The 25371-nt window shown below is 52.9% G+C and overlaps 1 protein-coding gene across 1 annotated transcript; it reads left to right on the top strand.

The window, feature by feature from the left end:
* The first annotated feature begins 20402 nt into the window (after positions 1-20402).
* LOC120109199 lies at positions 20403-22751 on the top strand. The gene has a single exon (XM_039122944.1). The coding sequence runs from the start codon at positions 20403-20405 to the stop codon at positions 22749-22751; it is 2349 nt and encodes a 782-aa protein (XP_038978872.1).
* Positions 22752-25371: the final 2620 nt, after the last annotated feature.

Below are 25371 nucleotides of genomic sequence, written 5' to 3'. Positions count from 1 at the left end.
TTATGCATCGGCAATAGGAAGCCTCATGTATGCCATGCTATGTACACGACCTGATATAGCTCTTGCTGTGAGTGTCACAAGCAGATATCAGTCGAATCCAGGTGAAGAACACTGGACAGCTGTGAAGAATATTCTTAAGTACTTGAGAAGAACTAAAGATTTATTCTTGGTTTTTGGAGGATCATCAGAGTTAAAGGTAGAAGGGTACACAGATTCAGACTTCATGACTGATGTCGATGAACAGGAAGTCAACATCTGGATACGTGTTCTTGTGCAATGGTGGTACGGTGAATTGGAAGAGTTCTAAACAACCGATCATTGCTGATTCGACTATGGAAGCCGAATACATCGCCGCCTCTGAAGCTGCTAAGGAAGGCTTCTGGTTCAAGAAATTCATTGCAGAGCTGGATGTGATGACATCAGATGCCATAACACTCTACTGCGATAACAATGGCGCCATAGCCTTGCTAAGGAGCCAAGGTCTCATCAGAAGTCTAAGCATATAGAGCGGCGCTTCACCTCATACGCGACTATGTGGAGAAGTATGTAGAGGTGCAGAGAGTAGACTCCGCGGATAACGTGGCAGACCCTTTCACTAAGCAGCTGAGTCAGCAAAAGACTGAAGCCCACCTTGAGAAGATGGGCCTAAGATATATGACCAATTGGCTTTAGTGCAAGTGGGAGATTGTTAGATGTATGCCTAGAAGCCAATTTGGCTGACACATTGTTGATTCTAGGGACATAATTTGTACTTGACTATTTATTATTGAAATAAAAAGGCATCTTTTTCATTCATATTGTTTATGTGTCTATGAATCGTCCAAGAAATTAATAAGATGATGATACATATTCTCAAGAGTTGAGAATTTGAGCCATGTATCATTGGTGATTAATTTCTAAATGCTCCTGATCAAAGGATCATCACGAGGACGGTGATCGATCCGATCAGTGCACAGATCACTCTCCTTCTGGATGGACGAGACTTGAGTCCACAGTGTAGGGACACTGAAGTGATAGTGCAGGTGCTTGTTAGAGAACAAGGGTACTGAGCGTGACAATACAAGAAGTCACTTGGATGTCTATCCACTCGTCAGTGACTTGCTTGATGTTGCAGTAGTGTGACTGGTCCTTTGACCTGCGGCGCTTCGGCTACTCACAGTGAGGTTATTGTAGTTTGACTGCACACATACATGGTCTCTAGCCATATGGGTCCATGCAGTGTAGATTGGCTGCAGTAAGTTCACTGTAGGAGTAGGGTATGCACCTATATGGAATCTATCGACCTTGATAGATAAGGAGAGATCCTATGTGATTTATAAGACTGAGTTCGTAAGACCTCGGCCGGGGCAGTATGCACAGTGGAGAAAGAGTTTTTTCACTATCGAACTCGAGTCGAATAAATCTTGACATATGACAGACGATGGGGTTTGACGAGTTGTCCATGACCTCCGTCCTGTAGGGATCCACGATAGTAGGACTGTATCACATGTTTAACTGCACCTAGAGGTTCATCATTCCATTCTGCTGGGTAGCCACTACATGCTGCTAGGTGTCACTGGTGGATGGTGGGACTCATAGGGATTATCTTGATGATCGATAAACCCCAATGAGTTGAGTTGGAATCGTTCCAACCCATTGAAAGGAGTTTTCAATGATATAGTGATAGAGATCACAATATATCTCACTACCAGTCAAAATAGAACCTATGGGGTCACACACACTAGAAGTATTGACCGATCCGATGGTTGAAATCGTGATTAGGAATCACAAGAAATCAATTTGATTGATAAGAAGTTGAAGAAGAACAAAGGGAATTAATTAATTGGACTTGAAACAAGAATCCTACTTCGGATAGGATACCTAGAGTTCTAATTGGATTAGGACTGGGATTCCTACTTGGAATAGGATTCTTCAATCCTAATGAGATTAGGAGTTTTGAATTAAAATTGGATTCCTACTTGGAGTAGGATTCCTAGAAATCCTAATAGGATTAGGACTTCGGATTCAAATCTAATCCTAATTGGATTAGGACTAAATACATCCTAATATGGATTAGGGTTTCTTAAGTCACAATTAATTATTAATCTAATGAATCAATAAGACTCCTAATTGGATTAGGATTGAAGAGTTCAATTGAGTCAAAATTGATTCAAGTTCTAATTGGATTAGGACTTACCTAGATTGGATCCATTGGTTCACCCTTGGCTAAACCTAATAGGATTAGGGCTTGACCACATTAGGGCAATGCAAACCCTAATGGGGACTAGGGTTTACCAAGAGGGAGGGGCGCAAGCCCCTCCCCCTTGATCCATTGGTGCGGCACAAGAGAGGGGGCCGGCGCCCCCTCTTTGGAAAGATGTCTAGGGCTCCTACTTAGTAGGAACCCTAGATGGCTATAAAAGGAGGTGTGAGGCCGGCGCCCTTTGCATAGAAGAACTCCTCCTTCTCCTTGCCGTGAGCCTCCCTCTCCTCTCTTCTTGTGATCAGCCGCAAGCAAGGAAGACCAAGGCCAAAGGTTGGCGGCATCCTCTTCCTCCCTTCTTCCTTCCAACGCAGGGAAAAGAAAGAAGGCTGCGTGGGGATTCTTCTTCTTTCTCTTCTTCAACCTTCTTCTTCCTCCTCTCAAGCACTTTCAAGAGTTGAAAGAAAGAGAAGAGATCAGCCATCAAAGGAGTCTTTGCAAGGGAGCTAGCACCCCGGGAAGACAAGAAAGCTTTGATCGGTTCTCTACTTCGTGTGGATACCCGTAGAGGCCGGACGTTTGAACGGCTTCAAGCGAACCCTCTTCCAAAACCACGAATTCAGATTCGCGGTGATCATCTACCCGCGCAAGGTGAAGATTTGATCTTCCTCTTAGTTCTAAAAGTTTTAATTCTTACCTAATTACGAAAGGTCTCGAAACAAGCGTTCATGCGATGAACGTCGAACCCGTGCATGCTGATTCCGCTGCCATCTGAAAATTTTTGAAATATCAGCGGCATGGGCGGGTTCCCAACACTACCACCGAGGGGGCCGAGCGCTTGTCGAATGTGCTCATCGACAAGCTGGACGCACTTCAGACCTCGGTGACTGGGCTTCAGACGTCGGTGACTGAGCTCTCCACTACACATAGCAGAGCCACCACGTCTATTATCACGCAGCTGGGCCATGTTACAGAGGCAGTCGCCCTCCTCATGGAGCAGAGCCGATTGAGAGGAGGAGTCACATCCTCGAGAGGAGGAGCTACATCCTCCAGAGGAGGAGATGTATCCTCGAGAGGGGGAGCCACATCCTCCAGAGGAGGAGATGTATCCTCGAGAGGGGAGCCACATCCTCGAGGAGGTCATAGATGATTTTGAGTTGTGTTTTGTCTTCTTTTGTATTGTTCTTGCTTTACCTATTGTATGCTCAAATGTATTCACCTTCATATCAATACAATGAGTAGACATCTTATCTTCATTTCTGTGCCATTTGATGATTGACTGTGCCATTTGTGCCATTGATTGTGTGTGATTACCTCCTCTTTGGTATGATGACAAAAAGGGGGAGAAATGTGTAAGTATAAAATATGTAAAGGGGAGAAATATTAAAAAATATGTAAAAGAAATCAATGGAAATAAATAAAACGATAAACTCTTAAAAACACACATAAATTTGTTCTAAGTGGATTCGGTACCTCGAGGCTCATTATCTCTCTTTTGGGGCTCCTAATGGAGTAATCTCCAGAATCTATTCAAGGGATATTCGGAGATTAGCTGAATCCTACTCAAGAACAAATTGACAGATTTTTCCTCTAAAAACAAAAATTTTAGTTCAAAAATTTCAAAGCATTAAAAGAAAATTCAGAAAATCAAAACATAGTTGAATGCATATGTTGAGGGGGAAAATCTGAATTTTAATCAAGCTAAATCATTAATGTCATATAAGCCAAACAATTGATTGCAGAATATGAAGGCTTATATAATTCCAAATGAAAGGGAGAACTTTAACTCCGAAATTTAATGTTTCACTCCTTTCAAACTTGGATAAATTAAATTATCAGACATTTGAATTCATTTATGGAGTTTATTTCATTATTTACTGAGCAACTCATTTTACATATACTCAAAGTTTTGTCATCATCAAAAAGGGGGAGATTGTGGAGTGATCGATTAAAACCCCGTTTGATTTTGATGAGCTCAAAGCATTTGAGTATATCTTGTGATTACTAATGAATTCAATTGAGTGTTTCAGTGAAAATCCTGTCCAAGTGTCTCTAGACTTGGTTCATAGCATTTTGGATAAGTTAAGAAGTCTGCATGAACCAATGTCTGAGATACGAGTCGACTCCCGAGTTTCACGAGTCGACTCCAAACGTATCAAGGTCACTGGCACGAGCTCGAGTCGACTCCTGATCAGTACGAGTCGACTCCGACTGAAAACAGACAGAAGGACAGAAGAGCAGTTTTTCAGGTCTGAGATTCGAGTCGACTCCAGTGGAATGCGAGTCGACTCCCAGCGGTACACACAGAAAAAGTCAGAGAGCGTTTTATGGACTCTGAGATTCGAGTCGACTCCAGTGGAACGCGAGTCGACTCCCAGCGGTACACAAAGAAAAAGTCAGAGAGCTTTTATGGACTCTGAGATTCGAGTCGACTCCCGCAGTACGCGAGTCGACTCCGAGACTGTGCGACCATCGACAGACAGAAGACCATGTTACTGCCTCTGAGATTCGAGTCGACTCCCAGACAGCTCGAGTCGACTCCAAGACAAGCTTCACGTCAAAAGGCAGAAGACCAACTTTCGGAAACTGAGAGCCGAGTCGACTCCAAGGAAGTTCGAGTCGACTCTAAGACTGGATGAGCCAAAAGACAGAGAATCGGGAGTTCGGGCTCTGAGATTCGAGTCGACTCCCAGGACAGTCGAGTCGACTCGAGTGGACAAAATTCAAATTTGGATCCACGGACTACAGAGGATGAGCCGACTCCAAAATTGCCAGGTCAGCGCCAGAAGTTGGCGAGTCGACTCCGGGTCAAGACGAGTCGACTCCCAGTCAAGACGGCAACTTTAATTCAAACTGGGAACAGTTGCCGAGTCGACTCCGGAAAAGCTCGAGTCGACTCCTGCTACAGCCGAGTCGACTCCTGATCGCGCGAGTCGACTCCAACCCACCAACGGTCACATTGTCAGGCTGCGCAGAGTGTGCAGAACGGCCAGAAAAAGCAGAGTAACGGCTAGTTTCCGTGGGGGTTGGCTTAAATAGCCACAGAAGACTGTAGCAGGTAGAGAACACACATTCCACTCCTAGCATTCAAGTCTTCAAGCCTCTCTAAGTGCTCTTCACCGAGAAAAGGGAAGATCTGCATTTACTTGCTCCACCCAATATCTTCCCAGCATTCAAAGCTTCCTCCTTCTGCTTTCAAGTCGATCACTCTTTCAAGAGGAGACCGGAGTCCAGAAGCCACACCTCTTCACCATCTTAAAGCGTTTGAGGCTTCTAACTCCTTTACGATTATATTGTTTTTAAATCTGCTTTTTGAGAAGCTATTTTTTGTTTTCTTCTATCTCGTGTATTTACTTGATTCAATCGGAGGATTGAATCAAGGGGGGATTAAGGTTGGTTGGTGAGCCGGTTTAAAACCAACGAGTGTAAGGTTTGATTATGAGCCCGGAAAAAACAATCGGGGTTGGTTCTAGGTCGTGAGCCTGGAAAAAACCGACCGAGTTCGTTGTGAGCTCGTAAAACAACAAGTTCGGTTGTGAGCTTGCAAAACAACCGGCTGTAATCCAAGGGGTTTATAGTGAAATTTCCCAAGTGAGACTTGGGGAGTGGACGTAGGAGCAAGAGTTAGCTCCCGAACCACTATAAAACTTTGTGTTTGTAGTGCATTGTCTCTCATCTTCTTCCCCACACATTACTCACAGCACTTAGCTTTTAATTAAATAACTGGCTATGTATTTAGTTAATCATCCACAAAGTTTTAATTAGCTAAGTTAATTTTAAAAACCCATTCACCCCCCCCCCTCTTGGGTTGTCTATCTGGGCAACAGCGGTGCAGGCGGGCGGGCGCCTGGGCGCGCCATGGGCGCGCGCGGAGGCACGTAGTGGGCCGCGCACGGTCGTGCCTTGGGCCGTGCACGGGCGTGCCGTGGCTTGGGGCTGCTGGGCCTTGCCTTGGCCGACCTCGGGGATGCTTGGCCAAGGCTTGGCCACTCCTCCAAGCCAATAGTTTGGCCGGGGCCTTGTACTTGGCGATGCTCTCTTGTGGCCTTGTCTAGGCCTTGAATCCTCCTTGGTTGCGAGCTCCAATGGCGGTGGTCATGCACGGACGAGCGCACGACTTTGGCCATGGTTTGGCCCTCCTTTGGTACCCTCAAGGCCCGAAGTCTTCCATGGTTGGCTTCTTGGCGGTATGGCGGGGTTGGGTCCGCAACATTCCCTCCCCCTTGAAAAACTTCCTTGACCTCAAGGATGATGATTGGCCACCGCCAATAGGGTTCCCACGAACATCCTTCTCTTGGTCTTCTTCTCCAATGGATAAGCACTTGCCATCTCTTTCGTTTCCTCCAATCTTTTCTTAAGCATAAGGGAAGCTCTTCTTGGATGATGTGCTCCAACCGATCAATCCCATGGTTGTTGAAGGGCTCATACTCCATGTTTATTATTTGAACATCCCTCCACCTTGATGCTTCATGGGTCGTACTCTTCACCATACTTTTGGCACCCTTAAGTGCCCCATCATCACTTTCTTTGGCTTCTTCCATTCCTCCCCTTGGGAGGTAGACAAGCTTGAACTCAAACCGCTGCAACAACTCCCTAAATTTCTGCTGTTGTGGAGTTAGGATCTTCTCTAATAAGTTGGTTTTGCAGCCATGGTCATACGTCAACAACTTGCTGCTGCTAAGTGTGGCACCAATGTGATCCTCCATGTCTCCAGCTATTCCCCAATTTGAGCCTCCCGCAACAGCCATCTCATATTGCTTTGCTTCTTCTAAACTTGCTGCTGCAAGTTGTGCTGCAGCATCTTCCTTCTTGTTGCTTGCCTTCACTTCATTGGGTTGGCTGCAAACTTTCTTAGCGTGGCGTTCCTTGTTGTCATCTTCAAATAAGCTCACTTGAACGCCCTTGGGAGATGTCAATTTGCTGCTGTCCACTTCCAAAGTTGCAGCAGCTTCTTCCTTGCTGTCTTGGTCCAACAAATTGGCTCGGTTGAGGGTAGTAGGGGCTTCTGTTTTGCTGTTGTCACCCACAGATTTTTTTGCAGCAACTTAGGCCTCATGAGCTTCTATATCTTGATTGTAATTAGCCCAAGTTTGGAGGAATACCTCAGCTTGAGTTGTGGTTGGGAGGGCTGCAGAATTTGCTGGAATTTCTGTGGTTGCAGAATTTGCAGCTGCAGAATCATGCTCGTGCACGGCCACGGGATGCTGAATTTCTTCTTCATGACCCTCCACTGCGTACTCCGTTGTAACAGCAAATGGGAGTGGTTTTGGTGCCACAAGATGGGCTTCAAAATCAGCCCGTCGAGTCGCCTCCGTATGCGAGTAGGGAAGGCTTTTGCTGCAGAAATTTTGGGAATCAAACTTGGGTTCTGTGGGCTCCTTCTTGGGTTCTTTCATACTAGCATGGTTTGCCCCAAGCTTCATGCACTCCCGGGTTTCTCTAACTCCCTTTTTATCATTATCAATTGGGCCTCTCTCCACCTACTTCCCCCATAGCCATGCTCCCCATGGTGGCTAGCATAGCTACTTGCTCCTTGAGTACTCCTATACCCCCAATTCCTTATCTTTTCTTCTCTTCCTTTTTCTTCATCCCTCCTTACTTCTTTCTCCCTTCTTCTCTCATCTATTCTTCTTTCTTCTCTTTTCCTCAAGAATTCATCTTTCCTCTCTCTTTCTTCCCTATCCTTTAGATTCTTTCTAATTTTAGATAGGGTCTCGTTTGCCCTCTTTAAACAAGCCTCACTCTCTTCCATGATATTTACCACATCTACCCAATTCTTTCACTCTAACCTCCTTTGGTCGTCACCCAAGGGATGAACCGACCCTCCTTCTTATAAGATTGTGATAGATACACCACTCAATCACCTTCAATTACAACAAGGGTTTACAACCAATAATCCTCACAATCCGAGAGAAACGTGTTGTTGATCTACTTGCTCCCTACCCGGTGTAGTTAGGAGGGCACGAGGTACTACCAGTAGCCTCCCTCTTGTGCCGTCCCTCTATACCCTAACACCAAATAGTTGGGTCAAATAGTGCCGGGTACTACCAGTAGCCTCCCCGTTGGCACTATCCCTATATTGAGCAAAATAGAAAACAAACCGTCCTCTTTACAAGAAAATTTTCTCCCTCCCTTTTGCAAGCAAGGAATTTAAAATGCTGAAATTTAAGTGCTACTTGCAAATAAAGTACTTCTAGCTTACCCTCCCACACTCACACAAGAAAGTTTAAGTGCAAGAAGTAGTAAGAATATTAATGCTCACCTCTAAGTATGCGAGAATGTAGTGCTCCTTAATCCCGACCCGAATCGAAAATTTCTTGGGTTCAAGGGCGTTACCTCTTTGGAGAGACCTCCCTTGGAAGTCTCTCAATGAAAGCACCAATGATGGAGGGTGGCTGTCGGCCCCAAGCCACCACACCAAGTCTTGCACGATCGCTTCCTTGCGGATGACTTAGAGTTGTAAGAAATGGGCCGATCGGGTAACGCCGTGATGGTTTGAGCTTGCGCCGCGGTGTGCCAAGCTCTTAAGTGACCGTGGGAACCAAGGCAAGGGGAGGGTCTGCTGGTTGCAGCTTGGCCCGACCCTTGTCTGAATGAAAACAACTCAAGAACACAAGTGGATTTAGAGGAAAGCTTGAGGTGGTTTCTATTCCCAAAATGAAGCTTACAAAGCATAATCTAGTGGAACTATGATGGGTTCTCACTAGCCCAAGTCCTTAGAGAAACTCTAGGACCGAATACATAGGGACAAAGCCCTCCAAGCCTAAGGCCCGAAATACAAGAGACTTCAATGTTCAATGATCTAAGCTTACAAGCAAAACATCTAAGGGACACTATGATGGGTTTCCCCTAGCCCAGTCTTGGACAAACCCCAAGACCGAATACAATAGGGACAAGTCCTCCCAAGCCACTAAGGCCGAATGCACAACAATGCTAAGAAGCAAGATGAAAGATGTATGATAAGATCCCCAAATGATCCCCCCCCATGGCTCATTTATAGCCTTTCTAGTGTGCCCAAGGGTGGCTAAGGCATTGAGGTGTTCATGGCCCATGTAGGGCCAAAGGCTTGGCCAAGGCATGGCCAAGCCTTAGGCATAGGCTGGCAGCAGGTCTGGCCCTTGGCTGGCCCGGCTGTGGCCTTGGCAGGGGCTAGGAGGGCGGCTGGCAGGGCCTAGGCGCGGCTGGGGCAGCAGGCTGGGCGGCAGGGGCCTGGCCAGGGCGCTGGGCGCTGTGGCAGGGCGCTGGCAGGGCGCCTGGGCGCGGCGGGCGCTGGGAGCGCGCGGCAGGGCGCCATGGGGGCGCGGCAGGGCGCGGCACGGGCGCCGAGGCGCGACGCGCGCAGGCGGTCGGGCGCGCGCAGGCGGCGTGCGCAGGCGCTGTCGGGTGCGCGTGGGCGCGCGCGCAGGCGGGCCGGTCGGGCTCGGCGAGGTTCGCTGGGCCGAACCTCGCCCGGTCGTGCGGGCGGGCGCTGGCGGGCGCGCGGTGCGGGCGGGCGGGCGCCTGGGCCCGACCAGCGCGCGCGCGGCCAGCTGTTGGAGGGCGTCTCTCGGCCCCGAGCCGCCACAACCAAGCCTTGCACCTTGGCACCTTGCGGATGCCTTAGAATCGTAGGAATGCGGGCCGAACGGGTAACGCCGGTGGATCGAGCTTGTGCCGCGTTGCGCCAAGCTCTTAAGTGACCGTGGGAACCAAGGCAAGGGGAGGGCCTACTGGCTGCAGCTTGACCCGACCCTTGACTTGAGAAGAAGACAATCAAACACAAGAAGATATTGGTAGAGGAAAGCTTGATTGATTCTATTCCCAAAATGAAGCTACAAGCATAAATCTAGAGGAAACTATGATTGGTCTCCCCTAGCCCAAGTCCAAGAGCAAGCTCAAGGACCGAATACAATAGGGCAAAGCCCTCCCAAGCCTAAGGCCGAAATACAAAGCAAAGACACTTCTAAGACATAAGATGTAAAATTCTCCTCAAGACCCTCATTCCCTCCCATTTATAGTGATCTCCAAGTGGCCCAAGAGTGGCCAAGGCATAGGGGTCTTCATGGCACAAGTAGGGCCAAAGGCTTGGCCAAGGCATGGCCAAGCCTTGGGCATAGGCTGCTGGCCCGGCTGGGGCCTTGGCAGGGGGCTGGCAGGCCATTGGCAGGGCCTGGGCGCGGCTGGGCGCAGGGGCTGGTCGGCTGGGGCCTGGGCAGGGCGCTGGGTGCTGCTGGCAGGGCGCCTGGGCGCTGGGAGGGGCGCTGGGCGCGCCTGGGAGCTGGCAGGGGGGCTGGGGCGCTGCAGGGGCGCGGCAGGGGCGTTGCAGGGGCGCTGGGGCGTGGCAGGGGCGCGGCAGGGCCGCTGGCAGGGCGCTGGGGCGTGGCAAGGGCGCAACAGGGCCGCTGGCTGGGCGCTGGGGTGCGGCAGGGGCGCGGCAGGGCCGCTGGCAGGGCGCTGGGGCGCGGCAGGGCGCGGCACGGGCGCCGAGGCACAGCGCGCGCAGGGGGCGAAGCAGGGCGCGGCACGGGCGCCGAGGCGCAGCGCGCGTAGGGGCGCTGGCAGGGCGCGGCACGGGCGCCGAGGCGCGGCGCGCGCAGGGCCTGTCGGGCGTGCGGGCAATGCACGGGCTTCGACGAGGTTCGTTTGCCTGAACCTCGCCAGGTGCGCTGGCAGGGGCCTGGCACGCGTGGGCGGCCGTGGCAGGCTGCTGTCGGGCGCGGCAGGCTGGGCAGGGCGCGCGGGCGGCGCGCGCAGGCGGTGCGCGCAGGTCGCTGTCGGGCACGCGTGGGCGCGCGCAGGCCGCTGTCGGGCGCGCGGGGGCGCGCGCAGGCCTCTGTCGGGCGGGTGCGCGACTTGCGGCGAGGTTCGCTGAACCGAACCTCGCCAGGGGCGCTGGCGGGTCAGGCGGGCGCGCGCGGGTGCGCAGGCGGGCGGGCGCGCGCGGGCTGCTGGCAGGCGGGCGTGCGCGGGCTGCAGGCGGGCGGGCTCGCGCGGGCGGCTGGTGGGCAGGCGTGCGTGGCCTGCAGGCGGGCGGGCGCAGTGTGCGGCGAGGTTCGCTGGCCGAACCTCGCCCGGGCGCGCTGGGGGGCGCGCGCGCGCGCGGCGCCTGGGCGTGCGGGCGTGCGGCCAGGTGCCCAGGCTGGCGTGGTTCGGCTGGCTGAACCTCGCCAGGCCTGTGCCCAGCCAGATTTGGCCGCGGCAAGGCACGGGGCTGTGCGCGGCGGCTCGGACGGGCGCGGCATGGGCCGTGCATGGGTGCGCCGTGCTTTGGGCATGCTTGGCCGACTCTTGGCTGACCTTGGACATGCTTGGCCGAGCATTGGAAGCCTTGGCTTGGTCAAGGCATGGCCAAGTGTGTTGAGGCTTGGCCAAGGCTTGGCCAAGTACGAAGAGGCTTGGCCAAGGCTCGGCCACCCCTCCAAGCGAGGTAGTTGGCCCGGATCTTGAGTTGGGCCGTTGCACGACCCTCCTTTGGCATCATCCGGGCACGGGCTCCCCCATGGTTGTGGGATCCGACGGTGGTGCATGAGGGGGGTCCGCAACATTCCCCCTTCCTTAAAAATTATCCTTGTCCTCAAGGATATAGCATGGATACCGTCGGATAACTTTGGCATGGTCTTCTCAAATAGCTTCGTTCCTCTCCATTGCATGAACACTTGCCATAACTTTCTTCTTTCTTTCTCCTTCAATATCCCCCGGTGAGCTTCAAGCAATCTTCGAACCTTTGGAGGTAGCCCCTCCAACTCTTTTTCTTGCCGGTTGCCTTCATGATGTTGTGGGCCGGTCAACTTTAAGAATCTTTTTGATGCCGGCTCAACCTTGGGCAAGGGCTAATTAATCATGGCCTCTAACTTGAGGGTAGAGCACTTCAACTCCAGGTGGGTGAGGGTGTGTATTGCAAGTTTGATGTGGAAGTGGTGTTCATCCAAAATGGTCAACACAACCTCCACATGTTTCTTGTGTTGCTCCATGGGTTGAGAAGGAACCAAAATGTTATCAAAGGAAGCAAACTTTGTCGAGTAAGGCTAAGGTACCTCATTTGTTGTAGCTTGAAGGATGGACGATCTTTGCAAGGCATGCAAAGGGGGCTCGGCCTCCTCCTCTTTTGAACTACTTCCGGCCTCGTCATCATGTTCAAGCTCTTCCTTTTCTTCTTCCAAAATTTCAGATTTGGTGGCTTCTTCTTGGCTATCCACTTCTAAGATAGATGCTTGCTCGGTCTTGCATTGGTGCTCGGTGCTCCACTCGTCCTCATGCTTGGAGCATAGCTCCCTTTCTTCAATAACTTGTGGCTCTTCTTTTGGCAAGCTCTCGACTTCCTCGGGTCGGTCATTATTGCCATTTTCAACCTCTTCTTTATCTTCGGAAGGGGTTTGCGGTTGCAAGGAAGAAGATGCATGCTTGTTGAATTTTTCTTCGATGCATGTTTGCACTATCTCTTCTTGCTTCTTCTTGATGATATGCTCATGGCTTGCCCCAAGCTTCAAACATTTTCGGGCCTCCTCTAACTCCCTTTTTATCATCAACAATTGGCCCTCTCTCCACCTTCTTTCTCCATAGCCATGCTCCCCATGGCGGCTAGCATAGCTACTAACTTCATCACTCTTCCTCTCCCTTCTTCTCTCTTCTTTTCTCCACCAACTCTCTTTATTTTCTTCTCTCCTCACTTCTTTCTCTCTTCTTCTCTCTTCTTTTCTCCACCAACTCTCTTTATTTTCTTCTCTTCTCTTTTCTTCTCTCACCCTCATGTACTCATCTTTCCTCTCTCTTTCTTTCCTAGCCCTTAGATTCATTCCAATTTTGGCTAGGGTCTCATTTGCCCTCATCAAACAAGCCTCACTCTCCTCCAAAATGTTTACCATATTAACCCAAAGTAGAATTTGAAATTATTTTTTTAGGGTTGTAGGCGTTACCTCTTAGGAAGAAAACTTCCTAATGAATTCTCTCAATGAAAGCACCATTGTTGGAGGGCGTCTCTCGGCCCCGAGCCGCCACACCAAGCCTAGCACCTTGGCTCCTCGCGGATGCCTTAGAAACGTAGGAACGCGGGCCGAAAGGGTAACGCCGGTGGATCGAGCTTGTGCCGCGTTGCGCCAAGCTCTTAAGTGACCGTGGGAACCAAGGCAAGGGGAGGGCCTACTGGCTGCAACTTGACCCGACCCTTGACTTGAGAAGAAGACAATCAAACACAAGAAGATATTGGTAGAGGAAAGCTTGATTGATTCTATTCCCAAAATGAAGCTACAAGCATAAATCTAGAGGAAACTATGATTGGTCTCCCCTAGCCCAAGTCCAAGAGCAAGCTCAAGGACCGAATACAATAGGGCAAAGCCCTCCCAAGCCTAAGGCCGAAATACAAAGCAAAGACACTTCTAAGACATAAGATGTAAAAATTCTCCTCAAGACCCTCATTTCCTCCCATTTATAGTGATCTCCAAGTGGCCCAAGAGTGGCCAAGGCATAGGGGTCTTCATGGCACAAGTAGGGCCAAAGGCTTGGCCAAGGCATGGCCAAGCCTTGGGCATAGGCTGCTGGCCCGGCTGGAGCCTTGGCAGGGGGCTGGCAGGCCATTGGCAGGGCCTGGGCGCGGCTGGGCGCAGGGGCTGGTCGGCTGGGGCCTGGCCAGGGCGCTGGGCGCTGCTGGCAGGGCGCCTGGGCGCTGGCAGGGGCGCTGGGCGCGCCTGGGAGCTGGCAGGGGCGCTGGGGCGCTGCAGGGGCGCGGCAGGGGCGTTGCAGGGGCGCTGGGGCGTGGCAGGGGCGCGGCAGGGCCGCTGGCAGGGCGCTGGGGCACGGCAGGGGCGCGGCAGGGCCGCTGGCAGGGCGCTGGGGCGCGGCAGGGGCGCGGCAGGGCCGCTGGCAGGGCGCCGGGGCGCGGCAGGGGCGCGGCAGGGCGCGGCACGGGCGCCGAGGTGCGGCGCGCGCAGGGGGCGCGGCACGGGCGCCGAGGCACGGCGCGCGCAGGGGCGCTGGCCGGGCGCGGCACGGGCGCCGAGGCGCGGCGCGCGCAGGGCCTGTCGGGCGTGCGGGCAATGCACGCGCTTCGGCGAGGTTCGCTTGCCCGAACCTCGCCAGGTGCGCTGGCAGGGGCCTGGCACGCGTGGGCGGCCGTGGCAGGCTGCTGTCGGGCGCGGCAGGCTGGGCAGGGCGCGCGGGCGGCGCGCGCAGGCGGTGCGCGCAGGTCGCTGTCGGGCGCGCGCAGGCCACTGTCGGGCGCGCGGGCGGGCGCGCGCGGGCTGCGGGCAGGCGGGCGGGCTCGCGCGGGCGGCAGGCGGGCAGGCGCACGTGGCCTGCAGGCGGGCGGGCGCAGTGTGCGGCGAGGTTCGCTGGCCGAACCTCGCCCGGGCGCGCTGGGGGCGCGCGCGCGCGCGGGCGCCTGGGCGTGCGGGCGTGCGGCCAGGTGCCCAGGCTGGCGAGGTTCGGCTGGCTGAACCTCGCCAGGCCTGTGCCCAGCCAGATTTGGCCGCGGCAAGGCACGGGGCTGTGCGCGGCGGACTTGGACGGGCGCGGCATGGGCCGTGCATGGGTGCGTCGTGCCTTAGGCATGCTTGGCCGACTCTTGGCTGACCTTGGACATGCTTGGCCAAGCATTGGAAGCCTTGGCTTGGTCAAGGCATGGCCAAGTGTGTTGAGGCTTGGCCAAGGCTTGGCCAAGTACGAAGAGGCTTGGCCAAGGCTCGGCCACCCCTCCAAGCGAGGTAGTTGGCCCGGATCTTGAGTTGGGCCGTTGCACGACCCTCCTTTGGCATCATCCGGGCGCGGGCTCCTCCATGGTTGTGGGATCCGACGGTGGTGCATGAGGGGGGTCCGCAACACCAGCGCCTGGGCGCGCGCGGGCGCGCACGGAGGCACGCAGTGGCCGCGCACGGTCGTGCCTTGTGCCGTGCACGGGCGTGCCTTGGCTTGGGGCTGCTGGGCCTTGCCTTGGCCGACCTTGGGGATGCTTGGCCAAGGCTTGGCCACTCCTCCAAGCCAAGAGTTTGGCCGGGGCTTTGTGCTTGGCGATGCTCTCCTTTGGCCTTGTCTAGGCCTTGAATCCTCCTTGGTTGCGAGCCCCAATGGCGGTGTTCATGGGGGCTCCTTAGCACATGGTCATGCACGGGCGAGCGCAAGACTTTGGCCATGGTTTGGCCCTCCTTTGGTACCATCAAGGCCCGAAGTCTTCCACGGTTGACGTCTTGGCGGTGTGGCGGGCTTGGGTCCGCAACACGGGCGCGCGGGCGGGCGCGCGGGCGGCTGCGGTTGGCGGCGAGGTTCGCTGGCCAAACCTCGCCTGGGCGCGCGGGCGGGCGCCTGGGCGCGCGGGCGGGCGCCTGGGCGCGCGGGCGGGCGCTGGGCGTGTCTGGGCGTGGCCTGAGTGCGGCTGTGGCCTGGGCTCGCCCAACCATGGCCTGGGCGCGCCCAGCAGTGGCCTGAGGCGTTCTTGGGCATGTCTTGGGCGCGCTCGTGCGTGGGCGCGGGCGCGGGCTTGGTTGGGCACGGTCATGGGTGAGCTTGGCCGAGTGGAGAAGAGCTTGGCCAAGGCTAGGCCAAGCATGGAGGGGCTTGGCCAAGAGTAAATGGGCTTCGGCCAATGCTTTCTAAGCAAAATAGTAAACTCATACCTTGGCATGTCCTTTCGTGGTCCTCCTCCGGGCCGGTATTCCCCCTTGGTTGAAGGCCCCGACGGTGGCGCTTGCGAGGGTCTTCGATATTCTCCCTCCCTTGAAGAATATCCTTGTCCTCAAGGATAAAATGTGGGTATCGCCGGGTCATTTCTTCATAATTCTCCCAAGTGGCCTCTTCTTTTGGCATACCTTCCCATGAGATTAAGACTTGCCATTCTTTTCTTCGTTCTCTCCCTTTCCTCCAAATGCGGTATTTAATGGCTTCCTTGGGTTGGAGTAATAATCTTCCATCATGATCATAGGTGGGTAAGTCTTTTTCTATCAATGAAGGGTCACCCACCGCTTTCTTGAGTAGAGACACATGAAAGACCGGATGTAGCAATGAAGTAGTGGGCAAGTCCAACCGATATGCTACTTCTCCCATTCTTTCCACTACTTTGAATGGCCCATAAAACCTTTGAGATAGTTTGTGGCTAAAATTCTTCTTGAGGGATTTTTGAGTATAAGGTTGTAACTTTAAATAAACAAAATCCCCGGGATTGAAGGTTACCTCTCTTCGGTTCTTGTCATAGTACCTCTTCATCCTTTCTTGGGCCTTCTTGAGCTCCCTTGGGTTCACTCCCCTCTTCACTATGGCTAGGTCCCTCTTCTTCTATCCACCTCTCAATTTCTATCCCCCGGGCTTCAATTCTTCCTCCTCTCCTCCGAGGCCTCCGGTGATCTAACTCCTCCATTCGGTTAGCCCGTAGGCTTCCCGCATCACTCCTCCTCTCATCCCTTCCATGACCCCGCCGTGAGGCGTGCGACCATGGCTCCTCATCATTTGATCTTTTATGCTTTCTCTCTCTTTCTTTTTCTCCAATCCTCCTCTCTAACCTCTCCAAGTGAGCATTCATCCCGGCCAGGGTATTGGATAGATTTTTTAGGGTTTGATTTTGGCTTTCAAGGGTTCGGTTTAGGTGGGCCGAACTCCCCTCCAATGCCTCTAGCCGAGCATGGTGAGAATTTGAATTAGCTCCCGACTCCATTGTTTTGCTTCTAACAAATGCACCTCCAAACCTTCTTTGGCCATCACCCAAGGGATGAACCGACCCTCCTTCTTATATTTGTTTTGAAAGGTACACCACTCAATCAACTCCAATTACAACAATGGTTTACAACAAATAAGCCTCACAATCCGAGAGAAACGTGTTGTTGCTCTACTTGCTCCCTACCCGGTATAGTTAGGAGGGCACGAGGTACTACCAGTAGCCTCCCTCTTGTGCCGTCCCTCTATACCCTAACACCGAATAGTTGGGTCAAATAGCGCCGGGTACTACCAGTAGCCTCTCCGTTGGCACTATCCCTATGATGAGCGAAATAGAAAAACAAACCATCCTCTTTACAACAAAAATGTTCTCACTCCCTTTTGCAAGCAAGAAATTTAAAGTGCCGAAATTTAAGTACTACTTGCAAGTAAAGAACTTCTAGTTTACCCTCCCACACTCACAACAAGAAAGTCTAAGTGCAAGAAGTAGTAGGAATCTTAAGGCTCACTTCTAAGCATGCAAGAAAGTAGTGCTCCTTAATCCCAACCCGAATTGAAAATTTCTTGGTTTCAAAGGCGTTACCTCTTTGGAGAGACCTCCCTCGGAAGTCTCTCAATGAAAGCACCAATGTTGGAGGGTGGCTTTCGGCCCCAAGCCACCACACCAAGTCTTGCACATTTGCTCCTTGTGGATGACCTAGAGTTGTAGGTAAAGGGCCGAGCGGGTAACGCCGTGGTAGTTTGAGCTTGCGCCGCGGTGTGCCAAGTTCGTAAGTAGCCGAGGGAATCAAGGCAAGGGAAGGGTCTACTGGTTGCAGCTTGACCCGACTCTTGACTTGAGAAGAAAACAATCAAACTCAAAAGGATATTTGTGGAGATATTTAGAGGAACGCTTGATTGATTCTATTTCCCAAAATGAAGCTTACAAGCAAAACATCTAAGGAAAACTATGATGGATTTCCCTTAGCCCAAGTCTTGGACAAACCTCAAGACCGAATACAAAGAGACAAGGTCCCTCCCAAGCCACTAGGGCCGAAATACAACAAGTGCTAAGATAAAAGATGTAAGATGTTCAAAAGAGCCTCATTCCCTCTTATTTATAGTGCTCCCCAAGTGGCCCAAGAGTGGCCAAGGCATAGGGGTCTTCATGGCATGAGAAGGGCCAAAGGCTTGGCCAAGGCATGGCCAAGCCTTGGGCATAGGCTGTTGGCCTGGCTGGGGCCTTGGCAGGAGGCTGGCAGGCCTATGGCACGGCCTGGGCGCTGTGGCAGGGCGCCTGGGCGCGCGGCAGGGCGCCTGGGCGCGCGGCAGGGCGCCTGGGCGCGCGGCAGGGCGCCTGGGCGCGCGGCAGGGCGCCTGGGCGCGCGGCAGGGTCGCGTCAAGGCGCCTGGGCGCGCGGCAGAGTCGCGGCAGGGCGCCAGGCGGCGCTGCAGGCGGCGCGCACAGGGACGGTCGGGCGCGTGGGTGCGCGCGCAGGCCGCGGCACGGGCACCGAGGCGCGGCAGGCGGCGTGCGCAGGGGCGGTCGAGCGCGCGTGGGCGCGCGCAGGGCCGGTCAGCGCGCATGGGCGCTTGCGCAGGCGGCGCGCAGGGCTGGTCGGGCGCGCGTGGGCGCGCGCAGGGCCGGTCGGCGCGCGTGGGCGCTCGCGCAGGCGGCGCGCAGGGCTGGTGTTGAGGACCCCTGCAAGCCACGCCGCAAGAGGAGCAACAGTCGCACACCAACTGAGGGCCAAAGTAGCCATGCCAACCAAAGAGGGCCATCGGACCACAAGGAGGCCAACGGGGGGTCAAGCCAAGGCCAACTACTTTGCTTGGAAAGCCTTGGCCAAGCACCTTCATGCGGCCGAGCACGCCCAACCTCGGCCAAGCCAAACATGTGCCCATGCATGCCCAAGCCTTGGCCAAGCATGCCCAACCTTGGCCGAACCCGCCGCGCGCACCGCCCCGCCAAAGCCAAGCCACAGCCAAATCCTGCCGCAGCCAACCTCGCTTGCTACAGTGCGGCCAGGCCGCCAGCAGACAGCTACAGTGCGGCGAGGTTCGGCAGGACGAACCTCGCCTGCTACAGTGCCCGCGCCCACAGTGCCCGCGCGCCCAGGCCCGCGCACGCCCAGGCCCCTGCGCGCCCAGGCCCGCGCCCAGCCGCGCCCGCGCGCCCAGGCCCGCGCCCAGCCGCGCCCGCGCGCCGGCCCGCCCGCGCGCCCAGCAGCCCGCGCGCCCGTGCCCGCCCGCGCGCCCGCGCCCGCCCGCGCGCCCGCGCCCAGCCGACCGCGCCCGCCCGTGCGCACCCGCCCGCCTGGCGCGCGCCCAGTCCCAGTCCCGCCCGGACTGGGACACGCCCAGCCGGGATGCGCGACCCGGTCAACCGGGACACGCGTCCCGTGCGTCCGGTCCGCGGAACCCATGCAGATCCCACCCTCCATCCCTTTCCATCCAATGGCCAAAAAGCAAGCCAAAGTTCAGCCGCGGGAGGGCCCTTCTTGGGTGATCTTTAGCCATCCATCTCATGCCAATCAATGGTGGAAAAGCCTTGGAACCATGTGAAGACAAAGTGCCATGTTTTGTCTAGGGCTTAGGCTATAAAAAGAGATGTAAAGGGCCATTAAAAGGCATCAAGAGTTCTTCTAGAGTCATGTTGTTATGTCGGCCGTAAGGCTTGGGCGGCGTTTGTGCCGAATTCGGTCTTAGATCTTGTGTTCTAGGACTTGGGCTAGTGGTAGATCCATCAATCTCCACTAGATTGGGCTAGGAAGAGATCTCTTCAATCTCTTTCTAGATTTCTTTTGCTTTCTTTACTATTGTTCTTCGTTATTCAAGTTAGTGGAATATAAACCAAAGTTTGCTATCATTGTTGATCCTCTTCTTGAGTTATTCCACCGGGCGTTGCCTACAATCGGTCCATCATCAACGTTCTCAAAGGCACACGCGAGGAGCGCAAGGAAAGGGGCTTGGTGAGGGGCCTTGGACCGTGAGCCCCCATCAAATTGGTGCTTTCATTGAGAGATCCTTTCAAGGAGGTAACGCTTGAATACCAATCTTCCAGATCTGAATTTACGTTGCATATTCTGTTTGATCTAAAGTTAAAATTCAGATCATAGTTGTTGGGGAAGTTCATAAAAATTCTGCATCCTATATTGGGCTTGAATTTGTATTCGATTGGGGGATGTTTAATTTCTGTTTTTATTATTGTAAAACCCCTGTCGGAGGCTGATTGAGTGGTGTACACGTCAGAAGGGTTGGTTCATCCATTGGGTGACAACCGCAGGAGGATTGGGGACTGGTTTGTGAAGTTTCTGTGTTGCAGAAAAATTCTGCAACTAGGTGTTTGCTTGGGGTGTTAAGAACAGGGTTCTGAAGCTTTGATTTTGAGTTTTGGTGGAGAGTTTCAGAGCTTATTATTCACTGTAATAGGCATCCTCACGTGTTGATTTGGTTCTGTTTTGAGGGAGATATTGGCGGCTGAAGTCAGTAGACTGCTGCAGAAACTTTCTGCTATCCAGAATTTTTTTTGTACAGCAAGTCTTTGGGGCTTGAGTGGCTCTGGTTTTTGGGAGTTAAGAGGGGTTGTTGTCTCAAGGTTTTAGAGTCCTAAAACAGAGAGTTAAAAGGAGATGGAGTCCCCCCATTATAGCAACCAAGATAGGAGGTTAGAAGCCCTTGAAGTTAGTTCAGCCAACCTTAACCGGGCATTGGAAACCTTGTCCAATACTATGGCTGCAAATATGGCTGAAATAAGGAGAGAAAACAATGCCAACATGGAGAGGTTGGAAAGGAGGATGCTAGAGAGGGAACATAAGAGGGTGCAAGAAGAAGTGCCTAGGTCGCATGCCGCACGGCAGGGCCGGGCAAGGTATGAGAGCGATGCCATTAGTGTTCAGGGTACACATCATGTAGATCATGGCATTAGGCACCATGGGCGAATGGGAGGAAGGATTGAAGCCGAAGGCTTAGTGTTTGAGAGGTGGCTTGATGATGAGCGGGTTAGTAATGGCCATAACAATCATGATGAGGCCGACAGTGAACCCGAAGAACGTCCCTTCCATGCTCAAAGGCCTCATGGCCGAAGAGAACCCATGGCAAGGAGAGGAAGAAACATACGGGGTAATGACTTTGGAGATGATGACTATAGGGGTCCACGGCCTAGAGAAGAAGGGCTTAGGAAATCCAAAATTGACTTCCTAAAGTTTGGTGGAGGAGACCCGTATGAGTGGCTTGACAAGGCGGATCAGTACTTCGACGTTTATGACATCCCACGGGCTGATCGGGTGACCTTAGCCAGTTTCCACTTAGAGGGTAGGGCTAGCCGATGGTGGAGGTGGATCCGGGCCTTGTATGAGAAAGAAGGGAGAAGGTTAGGGTGGACGACCTTTATGGACGAATTCATGAAACAATGGGGACCATCCCCCGTTGTCAATCACCATGGTCAACTTGCAAAACTTAAACAGGAGGGCAAAGTCCAGACCTACATCGATGAGTTCCGGCAATTACAAACTATGGTCAGCGGATGGTCCGACGAAGCTTTGCTTGGTACCTTCATCGACGGCCTCAAACCGTGGCTAGCCAAGGAGATCAAACTCAAACAACCAACACGGCTACAAGAGGCGATGCGCATGGCGGAGATCCTAGACCAAAGCTACAACCCGGAACGACGTTCAACCAAGGATGGTGCCATCAGCAAGCTCACCAAACCACAACCATCCAAGGTAAATTTCAGATCAAAAGATATAACTTCAACAGGTTCCAAAAATCAGCAAAGGGAGGTAAAGAAATTGTCACGTGATGAGCTGCAAGATTACATAAAAAAGGGTCTATGTTTCAAGTGCGGTGAAAAGTGGAGCTGGGAGCATCGTTGTAAGACCGGCCAAGTCTATGTCCTTGATGCAAGCAGCGACGAAGAGCCCGCTGCATCTGAAAATTCAGATAGCAGCAGCGAGGAGGAAGATCACCCCGAAGAGACCGAACCATGTGCAGAAAATCAGCATGCCGAATTGTCACTCAATGCACTTTGCGGCGCACCAAAACCCTCCACAATGAGGCTCATGGCTTGGATCGGCAAGCATGAAGTCTCCTTGTTAGTGGACAGCGGCTCTTCTCACAATTTCATCAACTCAGCAATCGTACGAAAGGTTGGACTCAAAGGTACATCGGTTTCACCGTTTGAAGTCAAAATTGCTAGTGGTGAAAAATTACTATGTGCTGAAATTGTTAATAATGTAAAGATGAATGTACAAGGGGTGAGAGTTAAAGCCGACCTACATGTACTTCAATTAGTCGGCTTAGACATTGTCTTGGGAAATGCATGGTTACGTAGTCTAGGCCGGGTGGTGACCGACTTCGATGCAATGACCATGGAGTTTAAACTCGGTGGCCGAAAGAGGACATGGACGGCCTTGAGCAGCAAGGAAGTACGGCCTTGCGAGGCCAACATGATAGAAAAACTTTGCAAAGGAGGGGCTAGCTGCTTTGCCGTTGTTATGGCTAGCCCAAACCAAGATGGTCCTCTCCAAGATGATGCAGAAATCCAGCAGCAGCAGCAAGCACTTGAGGGGCTGCCACCACCAATCCGAAGGGTGTTAGAGGCTCATCAAAGTGTCCTCCAGAAGCTTACTTCCCTCCCGCCACAACGAGACTTTGATCATCCGATTTGGATGAAAGATGAAGCTGCTGCGGTCAATGTTCCACCATACAGGTACGCACACTTTCAAAAGAGAGAAATTGAGCGTCAAGTTGATGAAATGCTTAGCCAGGGGCTGATCCGACATAGCTCGAGTCCCTTCTCCTCACCCGTTCTATTGGTGAGAAAGAAGGATGGCTCATGGACGTTCTGCACCGACTATCGAGCTCTTAACGAAGCAACCATCAAAGACCGTTTTCCGATCCCAATGGTGGACGAGATGCTCGATGAATTGCATGGTGCCAAGTTCTTCACCAAATTGGACTTACGAGCTGGCTACCATTAAATCAGAATGAAAGAGGAGGATGTGCACAAGACGGCCTTCAGGACACATTCCGGCCACTACGAGTACTTGGTGATGCCATTCGGTCTATGCAATGCGCCATCAACATTCCAAGCGGCCATGAACGAAATTTTCAGACCCTACTTGCGAAGGTTTGTCTTAGTATTTTTTGATGACATCTTGATATATTCCAGATCCATGGACGAGCACCTTGAGCACTTGGAGATTGTTCTACGCACCTTGGAGGAGCACCACTTTCACATCAAGCCTTCAAAGTGTGCATTCGCACAAGCGGAGCTCGAGTACTTGGGCCACATAATTTCAGCTGAAGGAGTTCGTGTGGATCAGCGAAAAATTCAGGCCATGGCCGAAGGATATCACGGCCCTAAGAGGATTTTTGGGGCTAACAGGCTACTACCGACGATTCGTAAAGGATTATGGGCTGATTGCAAAGCCACTGACCACCATACTGAAAAAAGGAGGTTTCATGTGGACCATTCAAGCACGCAAGGCATTTGAAGACCTCAAGGAAGCTATGACACAAACACCGGTACTTGCCTTGCCCGACTTTTCCAAACCGTTCGAGGTCTACACCGACGCTAGTGGCGAAGGTATAGGTGCTGTTTTGGTGCAGGAACGACGACCCTTGGCCTTTATTTCCAAAGCATTAGGGCCAAGAAAGAAAGCTTGGAGCACCTACGCAAGAGAATTGTTGGCGGTTGTACATGCGGTGAAGGTTTGGAGGCCATACCTTCTCGGCCGACGCTTCACCATCATCACGGACCAGCAAGCCCTTCGCCATCTACTTCAACAGAAGATAGTGACTCCCGAGCAGCAAAAATTTCTTGTCAAGTTGCTGGGATTCGAGTACGACATCATCTATCAACCCGGCAAAGAAAACAAAGTGGCTGACGCGTTGTCGCGAAGGGAGAACGACCAGATGTTGTGGGTGGCTGAAGACATGAATGAGCCGCAGAATTTTGCAGCAATCAGCGGCGTTGATTGGAGGATTTGGGACCGAGTTCGTGAGGCATCAAAGCTTGACGCCCGAGCACAAGAAATCCAAGAAAGGAAGGTGGCCATTCAGGTTGGCTTCGCACCTATCTTCGTGTGAAGCACTTTTTCTATTGGGAAGGGTTGAAGCGCGACGTCAAAACCTTGGTGGCCGAGTGCGAGACATGCCAGAAGACCAAATACGATCCACGGGCACCCACCGGACTGCTGCAACCACTTCCCATCCCGAACATGATATGGGAGGATCTGACCATGGACTTCATCGAGGGTCTACCAGCAAGCAAAGGCTACGAAGTGATCCTAGTGGTGGTTGATCGGCTAAGTAAGTATGCACACTTCATACCTCTTAAACATCCTTACACAGCCAAGTCAGTTGCACATGCATTTGTGGAGACCATTGTTCGACTCCATGGAGTACCAAGGAGCATCGTCACCGACCGAGATCGAGTCTTCATGAGTACTTTCTGGAAGGAGCTGTTCACCTTGCAAGGAAGCAAACTGAAAGCCAGTTCCTCTTACCACCCGCAGACGGACGGACAAACAGAGATAGTCAACAGGACCTTGGGGCAATACTTGCGCTGCTTCTGCCATGAGCAACAATCACGATGGGAAACTTTCATACCCTGGGCTGAATTCTGGTATAATACTTCCTACCACTCATCCATTAAATTGAGTCCTTTTGAACTTGTGTATGGGAGGCCCCCTCCACTATTGACTACATATGAGAGGGGCACGACCCGAAGTGAGGAAGTTGAACAAGAATTAATGGCAAGAGACGAAGTCCTAGCAAATGTAAAAAGAGAGCTTCGGAAGGCACAAGAAAGAATGAAAAGGTACTACGACCAAGGTCGCCGAGAAGTTGTCTTCAACCCTGGCCAGTTTGTCTACCTAAAGCTGAAGCCCTACCAACTGAAATCATTAAAAGACAAGTTCAGCCACAAGCTATCTCAAAAATTTTACGGACCGTTCAGAATCATAGAACGCATCGGAGAGGTTGCCTACCGACTGGAGTTACCCGCCTCATCTCATCTGCATCCAGTCTTCCATGTGTCGTTGCTCAAAGAGAAGGTTGGTGACCCGACATTAGTTGCACCGGACCTACCCACATTTAAGAGGGTCGACTGCTTCTACAACCAGTTGAAGCTCTCAAGTACCGCATATGGAGACTAGGCCGAGAACGACGCAAAATCTGGCAAGTCTTGATTCAGTGGGGCGGCTTGCCCAAGGAAGATGCTACGTGGGAGGACTATGACGAGGTCTCTCAGAGGTACCCTAACTTCATCCTTGAGGGCAAGGATGTTCTTCAAGGGAGAAGGAATGTTGAGGACCCCCGCAAGCCACGCCGCAAGAGGAGCAACAGTCGCACACCAACTGAGGGCCAAAGTAGCCATGCCAACCAAAGAGGGCCATCGGACCACAAGGAGGCCAACGGGGGGTCAAGCCAAGGCCAACTACTTTGCTTGGAAAGCCTTGGCCAAGCACCTTCATGCGGCCGAGCACGCCCAACCTCGGCCAAGCCAAACATGTGCCCATGCATGCCCAAGCCTTGGCCAAGCATGCCCAACCTTGGCCGAACCCGCCGCGCGCACCGCCCCGCCAAAGCCAAGCC

Source organism: Phoenix dactylifera, unplaced genomic scaffold (genome assembly GCF_009389715.1).
Source record: "Phoenix dactylifera cultivar Barhee BC4 unplaced genomic scaffold, palm_55x_up_171113_PBpolish2nd_filt_p 001898F, whole genome shotgun sequence".
Classification (NCBI taxonomy): Eukaryota; Viridiplantae; Streptophyta; class Magnoliopsida; order Arecales; family Arecaceae; genus Phoenix; species Phoenix dactylifera.
This window is presented reverse-complemented; position numbering and strand designations above follow the sequence as displayed.